Source organism: Gymnodraco acuticeps, unplaced genomic scaffold (genome assembly GCF_902827175.1).
Source record: "Gymnodraco acuticeps unplaced genomic scaffold, fGymAcu1.1, whole genome shotgun sequence".
NCBI classification, from domain to species: Eukaryota; Metazoa; Chordata; class Actinopteri; order Perciformes; family Bathydraconidae; genus Gymnodraco; species Gymnodraco acuticeps.
The window spans coordinates 255,506-264,978 of NW_022990957.1; the positions used below are offsets into that span (position 1 = coordinate 255,506).

General features: G+C 42.5%; 1 protein-coding gene across 1 annotated transcript; it reads right to left on the reverse strand.

The window, feature by feature from the left end:
- Positions 1 to 869: 869 nt before the first annotated feature.
- On the reverse strand, positions 870 to 6,037 carry nceh1a (neutral cholesterol ester hydrolase 1a). The gene is given in 6 exon segments (XM_034235156.1): positions 870 to 1,585; positions 2,056 to 2,227; positions 2,412 to 2,481; positions 2,862 to 3,117; positions 5,865 to 5,882; positions 5,884 to 6,037. Coding segments are annotated over 6 exon segments (1,260 nt in total). The 5' UTR covers positions 6,007 to 6,037; the 3' UTR covers positions 870 to 964.
- Between the last annotated feature and the right edge of the window lie 3,436 nt (positions 6,038 to 9,473).

Here is a 9,473-nt window from a genome sequence, read left to right on the forward strand (position 1 = left end):
GAATGTCATGCAGATATCATAATATTTTTTGTTGGGCAAATCCACATTTTAACCCGATAATATAAAGTAAGGGGATCGACAAAGTTATATGAAATAATTCATGACGGTTGATAGTTGTCAACACATTTAACTCAAAACCACTAATGTCAACCTTGTGGTGCCGCTAGAGGAAAGGTCAGAGAATCAGTCATTAGGATTTATCCTCCAGTCTTTACAACATTTCATAGCAATCCATATAATAGTTTGAGATATTTCAGTCTGGACCTAAGTCAATGTTACTTGTTTGGACCCCTAATTAAAAAAAATTCGGGGGGGGGGGGAGTGCATCAAGCAGTGTAAATGAAAGTTACATAAAACACGAATTACAATCCTTGTGAAATATATTGTTAAAGTCTTTGTGGTGTGGCTTAAAGATCCTCGTAAAAGCTTGTGGCTGTGAATCTATTAAGTATGTTTGTTAGCTGGTCACAGTGTTAGCCAAGTTAATAAACATATGTGCCCTTCTCCGCTGTCAGCAGGGTTAGTCATTACACTGCTAACAGAGCTCAAATAGTGTGTGTATCTGCAGGAACAGGAGGACCTTGAGCTTAAGCTTGAATATTTAAATCAAAAACGAGATGCGTTAGCCCTTGTATGATTCATAAAGCTAAAGGACTAGTGCGTTTGACACACACACACACACACACACACACACACACACACACACACACACACACACACACACACACACACACACACACACACACACACACACACACACACACACACACACACACACACACACACACACACACACACCACACACACAACACACACACACACACACACACACACACACACACACACACACACACACACACACACACACACACACACACACACACACACACACACACACACACACACACACACACACACACACACACACACACACACACACACACACACACACACACACACACTCTTACAAGTTCTTCTGCAGCCAGTCGAGGTAACCTCTGACCGCTCTCTTCCCTACTTCAAACTCCATCGGCCAGGTAACAAAGCTGAAACACCCGTGGAAGCCGTCCAAGTAGTGGTCGACGGTTACCGTGACACCCGAGTCCTGTAAGCGCCGTGCGTACATCAAACCGTCATCCCTCAACACGTCATGCTCGCATGTCAGGATGTACGCTCGGGGGCTTTTAGCCAGAACCTCGGGTCCTGCTAACAGAGGAGAGGCCCTCACATCCAGGAGCCCCGGCACCTCCCTCGCCCCCCCCTGGGAACCTTTCTCCACAATCACAGGCTTGTAGTTCTTCTTGTGTTTCGGGGACAGAAGGACGGTCCAGTCTACGCGCGCCCGCAGCTCTGGGGTGATGTTTGAGTGCTGTAAGGAGCTGTGGTTGTTCGACAGCAGCTGGGGCAGCAGGGAGAGGTCAGCACCGAAGTACTGCAGCCAGAAGCGGACCATGATGGGCCGGTAGAGGATGGGAATGTGTTGGTTCTGCAGGTAGGAGGGCGTGTTGAAGTCCAGAGCCTGGAGCACGGGGTAGATCAACGCCTGGACGCTGAATTTCACACTCATAGTGTCATCTGTGGAAATCTGGGAAAATGCAAGAAACATAAGGCCTCAATCTCTCAATACTGACAGAACGTTAACTAAGTTACTTTACTCAATCCTAGTTAATGGTTTTACAAATAAAAACACATGATATGCTTACATAGGATGCAGTAATGTAGTACCCAGTATTTTAAAAAGAAACAAAAATTGGCCTCGAAGTGACAAACTACAACATCAGAATGCTCTTAAAACAATTTTTTTCATGCAATAAAAACAGGATAAAATAATGTACTGTGAAAAGTGCTGTTTTGCCTTTTGAGTACTTTTACCTTTGATATTTCAAGTCAATTTAGCGGATAACCCTTTTACTTTTACTTCAGAACCTTTTTGTATATAGAAATGTACCTGTCATGGAGAATCTAAGTATTTCTACTTTTCATGAAGTAAAGGATCTGAGGACTTCCTCCACCTCTGCATGTTACACACATTTTCACAGGAGATCTGGACCGTACCTCCTGAGCGACCGCAGCAGCCAGGTTTCCTCCGGCACTGTCCCCGGACACAGCGATACGCTCCGGGTCGATGGCATACCTGGCCCGAACCCCTGCAGACAGGAAGTGTTTGGCCGCAGCGAGGCAGTCTAGATACGGCACCGGGAAGTTCACCTCTGGATACAGACGATACCTACACAGACAATGGTTGCAAATTACAAGTTACTGGAGGCATAGAAGACTTTAGAGAATATGATTATATGGACTCTTTCTGTAGTTATGGGGTTGTCATCATTTCTACAGTGTGAGTTAACATAACAAGTGTGTTTCTTTCTCTATGAGCAGAAACAAATTGTAGATTAGTGTTGCACACTTACTCAACAGAGACCACAACGGTGTTCAGCTCGTCCGACAACATCCGGTTGATCACATCATACGACCCCTTCTCTGAGGATGTGATAGAAAGATGGGGAAAGGAACAAAAAAAATCGTTGCTGAAATATGCATTTTGTTTTTTAAGATTTACAGCAAGGCACAAAGTCAAAAGTTACTACACAGACTCATTTTGTGAAATGTAGACAATCTAGAAATGTCACTCCAAGCAGAACATTTTACATAAAACAAGTCAAGTCTGAGGAGCTTGTTATTGCATTTAGAACCTCTTTAGAACACAACAAGCTAACAAAACGCCTTTTGCCAACTTTAAACAGTATAAACCATCACCACCATTTGTAGAGCCGAAACATCGAAGGAAATACTTCTTCGGTCTTTTTCTGTTTCAATTTCCTCTATTTGCCCTGAAAGGCGAGAGGAATGTCCAAACTCACTGGTAGTGCCGAGGGCCCAGCCTCCTCCGTGGATAAACATCAGCCCTCTCCTCAGATGACCCTCCCCTCCAGCCGGTGGCTCGTACACACGGACAGGGACGCCGGCGAAAGTGATGTCGCAGACTTTAACCCCCGGCATGACCCCTCCTTCGGACTGAGAGCTGCACAGCCCCTGCATAATGTCGTCAAAACCTTCTGTCGACTGCCTGAGGGACTGGATGTAATGATCAAAGCCTAGCCAAGCTTTCAATGAGGCCTGAGGAACGAGAAGACATTTAAAGAGGACATGTTATGATAATGTTTAGGTATCAGATTTTTATTTTGTGTCTCTACTGTGACATGTTTACATGCTTTAATGTTCAAAAAGGCATTTATTTTTCTCATACTGCCTGAGCTGCAGCACCTTTTTTGACCCTCTGTGGGAAACCAGAGCCCATCTCTAATTCAACCGCTTAGAGATGTCCTGCCCCTTAGCCTATCACGTACAAATGTTAGAGCTCTAACCAATAGAGAACCGCAGTGACGCGTCCTAAAACCCGGAAGTAAGTTAGCATTTTTACCGCTTCCGGTTCTCTCGACAAAAAGCAATGGGATTTCTCCAGGGTTTTGGAAAATAGCTCGAAATAAGGTCTGTGGTTGAGACACATTTAAGAGACGGATCACGTTTTGTTCTGCGACATTAAACACATCAGCATGACCCCACTGGTGATTTCTGAAGAGTTTACGTGTCTGAAAAACGATGGTTGTTAACATGTGGCTGAATAGGACTACACAAGTTGTCCAGGCCGTTTTACGTCATTACACCGAACACGTAAACACTCCTCTAAGTTTGTTTGCCCTGTTCTGCTTGAAAGCAAGTCCCTGCCTCCTGCTAACTGTTCAAACAAACGCTTCAACTTGTACCATTTACAATCTGTATGTTTGAATATGGATCTTAAGTTGGCGTGACGTTGAAGCAGCGACCCTGTTGTAGTTCGTTTATAGCATAACGTTAGCATTTTGCTTCTGGTGACTAGATTTATGATTCGAAAATTATAAAAGTAGGATAGACATGTGGAGATTATCCGGCTGAACAAAACGTGATCCGTCTCTTACATGTGTTTCAACCACAGACCTTATTTCCAGCTATTTTCCAAAATCCTATGGAGAAATTGCATTGGTGTTTGACGAAAGAACCGGAAGGAGTTTACATCCGGGTTTTAGGACGCGTCACTGCGGTTCTCTATAGGAGTGCTAGTGTAACATAGTGATGTCGTTATGTTACGGTAGTAACGAAGCACTCCAATCACTGCGTTTCAGGCAGGGGGGAAGCGTGTGGGAGAGAAACTCCCTCTGGAGAGAACTTTTGGATTTCAGCCTTTACAGACCATTTACATCAATCTATATAACCCACAACAGGAAAGGGAAAACGCCCAAAAGCACAATATCTTTAAGGTGTATTCAAGCAAAGAGTGAAAAAGGAAAATTGGGGAAAGATCAGATGTGTTCCTCTCTTGGCATGGACTTGAGAAATAGCTGTCTCCCCTAGTCACCTCCCTCCTCCTGCACTTTGGGTTACTGATGTGTCTCAGTGCGTCTGCCCTCCTCCCCACATCTCAGACTGTCTCAATGCTCAGGTTCAACTAAGGCCAGTAGACACAGCTGTTTGACACATCGGGGGCTTGCAGCCATGCAGCCACACTGAGACATGTTGCCTTAGGAGATATTTGTTGTTGGATTTCCAGCCTCTGACCCTGTACCCTGCCCCTATCTGTTCCTGACCTTGATCTCTACCTGCTTGCCCGTAAGCTTATGAATCCTCGCTTCCTGAATAAATCACTGAACTGTTCCTGCCTGGATTTTCTGCATTTGGGCACTTTTTCTTCTGCATCCACAGCTGTTTCCATTTTGATTTTCTTTTAAAAATGTTTATCGTAAAAGCAGCAATGTTAGTTCAATGCTGTAACGGTGGAGTACTCGATACGTCCCTTATTTAGATGTATTTTAGTAAAGCTTGTTTCGGAGCAAAGGCCTTCATTGCAATTGCCATCAGCCTTTAAAAAAACAGAACAAAAGCACTACTACACACCATGCTCCACAGTATTTCATTGAATGTTTTAATACTTTGTTAATGCTCTGTTTTAGGGTTCGTTTTATGGTTTATTGAATTGTTTTGTTTGCATTTGTTGTGTGTCTTGGTGTGGCTGCAATTTTAAATCTAGTGGACAATGAGGTATGATATTATCAAAAACACCTTCACTCTAGTTTTTAAAACTCCCTCATCCCCAATGATAGTTGTTAATGTTATATAACAAGACATTATATCACAATGGTCAGTATACTGTGGAGCTAAAAGGGCCCTATAAGTAGAACATTAAGCTCCCTCTGACTATAGTGTCAAATGTAGAACAAAGGTGAAGTGAAGAGCATGTTGTAACCAGAACAAACTCTGATGGCTGCTTTGCAACACATGAACAGTGTGGAAACAGCTTCATTAACTGTTTGTCCTGAAAAAGCTCTTTCACAAGGTTTGTGCTTTTTCTCCCTGCTATTACTAATGAGCCTTAACTGATTTAAGCATGACACGACAACGAGAAGCACTGTAAACTACCCATAACTTAAATCCATAACAGAGCATAATGCTGGGGTTTTTACAGGGAAATGTACTCAGTGTGAATCAATACATGAAGGTTACAGGTCATGACATCTAAACTGAAAATACACTGCTTAACTAAAAACAATTGTAAGACATGCGATAATAACTCAACTGATCTAAAGGCAGTCATTGCAGGGTTAATATTATTCAACACATGGCATAGTGGGTAGGATCAAACTCCGAGTGTGCACACAGACTAAGTGTGTTAGGTTGTAACGTGCAGAACAAGCAATACAGATTTTTTTATATCGGGAAAACTACTGCTATAGCATTTTATGTGCAGATTAGATCATAATCATAGCTGAAAATGCATTACAGCACATATAGCACAATGCATTCCCAATACAAAAAAATCTCCCATCTCTCACCAGGTGCATCGTTGTTCGGGAAACCAACATCCAGCATCATCAGTCTCCAGGGCTCCTGGATGGTTTCAGGCAGCGGGATGTACACATAGTAAGCGAGGGCCACCGTCAGGGACAGAGAGACAACAGCTGGCAGCAGCCTCATGGTGTGTGTGTGTGTGTCAGCTTCAGTGTCTGCAGACTGACTGCCGGCTGCAGCTCGTCACTGCACGACAACCTGCCTCCATAGATGGCACTAGAAATGACTGTATGGGACCTTTAAGAAAAAATACTTCCGGATAAAATCCTTCAAAATAAAACCTTTATTGACATCCGTTTGACGTTTAGTCTGAACTAAGCCGATCAATTAATTAATGTATTGATTGCTATGTGATTGGTCATTGGGCTTTAATCGATTCAGGTGTGATCTTTTTATAGCAAATATTTCGCCATAAATAAAGCATATATGGTAGATATTTTTTATTTGAATAGCCCCGCATGGTATATGAAATATATATAGTTTAATTTTCCCTTTTTATAATTACATTAACTTACTCATTTTATAGTAAATAGGTAGCCGATACCACCAGCAAATATCAGCCTATAGAGATAGTTTTGTTTCTTCGAGATTTTTCGCTAGTTAGCTCCAACAAGCCGTGTAGGACAGCGAATGAATACACATACTATACAGAGATGCTGTATGAGAAACCAATGTGATTTTGCAACATTGAACAATGTAAATCTATTCTAGTAGACCTCAACAATGGAATTATGATCAGTAGAAATGGCCATGTCATGGGACCTTTAAATCCAGCTGTAGTTTGGTAAAAGGTTGTATTACATGTATGTGGCCACAGAGAGGCACAAGAGAGCTGCAAAGGGGACTCCATAGCTCCATACAAACACAGGACACAGTACATAGCCCACATCTTGGTTTGTCTATCAGTTTTACCCTACATTGCAAGAGGAAAATGTTATCTTTGAAACAAGTAGTTGGCTAGAAAACTGCTTTAATCATTGAGAAACATTACTTGAATGCAGATCTAATCCAATTGTTTTGCTGTATTTTTTTCTATTTGAAAGAAAGACAATTATCCCTGAAAAGATACATATTTATCTTAAATGTATAATCTCAAATCACATTGATTGCTGACGATTGATTGTTTCGAGGCACTTGTGGGTCTAATTAAACCATATATACGATTAAACCAAGTTTCTGCTCCCACTCAAGCTTGTTGTATATCTTCCAGAAAGAGAGCAGTCTGTTGTTTGAAAGTGCAGCAAAGACAGGTAAATGCATGCCCTGTATATCAGGTAGAGTCAGAAGTGCAACTGACTATTGATGTCTTTTATGTGCACAAATCAATACTGGAGCGAAGTCTTTGGACAGAGAAAAGAGATCAGACTCAGCGTGATTGTTCAAAGGCTATTGATTCTTACACCTCCAGTTTTTCTGTCTGATCAAAGGTTTTTCGTTTGGGTTTTTGGTGTGATTGTAACAGCCACGATTTAGCCTAATATCTTAGATTTTTTGGGGGTTAATTTTGCTGTCTGACAGAGTGCAAAGAGAATCGGGGAAAGATGAGTTCAGAGAGAGACAGGGTTTCATCAGCAAAGGTCCCCGCCGGCCAAAATCAAATCAAGGACGTTGCAATTAAACACCATGCAGACCAACGGTCAAAGAGTGTCAGTGTCACTGTCTCACTCTCCCTCTGTCTCTTCCCACGGTTTGATTTTTAAATGAACACTGGCTGTCCCTGGTGGCCAGGGTGGTGGTGGCAAAGTCGATAGGGACTTGGCTTGGCAACTGGAAGATCACCAGTTCAAGTCCCGGCAAGACAAAGTGATACCGAGGTGTCCCTGAGCAAGGTTCCCCACACTGCTCCCCGGGCGCCGTTCAAAATGGCAGCACACTGCTCCTAACACTAGGATGGGTCAAATGCAGAGAAACAATTTCCCCACGGGGATTAATTTAAAAAAAAATATTATGTGGGAATATGTAAACATCAGAGATGTTGAGGATCTGGACTGGACTGGTTTTCCAAAACACAGCAGCTGGACCACCAGACCATGTCAGATTAGCTCGTCTGAAGAGCTGTGGGTGGTTCTCAGGAGAAGACATGGAAAGACTGTGGAAGGTCAGATGTCTTTACTTTAGAAAAATGTAACCACCAAAGCTTGTAATATTATAATTCATGAATTGAGTAGATTGTAAATGCAAGAGCTCAGATGTTTGACCCAATTCTCTATTTCCAGATGGATTTCAAGACCTACCCGTCCTTTCAAAATAAGGCTATAGCTTCTTATGACTATACAGACAATAGAAGGGTGTCTATCTTCTTATCTTACTCTTGGCATAAAATAACTATTGTAAAGGATTTAATTTATGCTATATGCTATTTTAGGTAAGCACACAGTATCGGTATAACCTGTTATAGAGAGAAGGAGAAATGGTGTGAGGATGAGCAGCAGAAGGTGGATTGTTTTTATGTTTTTCCCTTTACTGCAATCTAAACAGCCACTACACTTAAATCAGACCACAGCTGGTGTTCCTCATGAGTTACTCGAAACTACAACTCTTTGAGGACATGTTGAAATCCTACATCCAGCTGGGTGTCGGTGTTTCACACTTAAAAGATCACTTTTAGTCCGACACGAATGCCATACTCGCTCTCTTTCCAGAAAGCTGTATGAATGAGGGCGTCAGCAGAAAGCTTAAATTGTAAACGTTAATGTGATATATGTGCTTGAGTGAGTGTGTGTGTGTGTGTGTGTGTGTGTGTGGGGTTAAGAGTGTGCATTAAAATTCCCTGTTCCTGCCACCCCCCCTTCCCCCTGTGTGCTGGCGTCTCCCTGCAGTCTGTGGTATGGAGGGCAGAGCGAGGGCCTCTCTTGTGTCGCCAACTGGAATTACACTTATGGTCATTTAACATGACTTAACGCATGAAGATCAATGGAGGTTTTCCATTTCAGGCAGTCCTGTCTCGTTGTTCTGCTGCTTTCTTGACACTGCCTCTACATGTGTTATAGCATGTACAGGCAGTGTCCATGGCAAACTCCCCCCAGTAATGTCTTAATAATGTCTGTACGGTAAAAGATTGACTCATAAAACAGGAACTTGAAATAGCTGCTCTGCATCTGGTATTCTGATTTTCTTGGGGAGATGTGAAGCAACAACTGCAAGTAGAAATGAGAGAATGCAAACTAAGCATTTATTTGTCACAAGTTGTTAAGTCGATTAACTTCAACAAGACGTCTTTGTCTTCACTCGTTTTTCATCTTCCAGATCTGTTTCAGCAGTGACCAAAACACATTTGCACAGTTTCGTTGACATTATCTGGATAACGTGCATGCAATAGCAGGAATGTTCTCGCTGCACATGAGAGGGAGAGACCATACAACTGGGATGCTGACGGGGTCTAGACGACTGCAGAGGGATGATTTCACGTCAGGACATTTGTCAGCCTCAGACCCATGAGGTAGAGCTCTACTTCAAGTCCTTCGTGTCAAACGTTTAAACAGAGCACAGGTCCCTGTAGGAAAAGTGTAAATAATTTCAAAATAATAGCTCAATTACCAGCCAAACATTGTCAAACTGTCTTGTCTGTCTGGGACCCTTATAACGATGACATT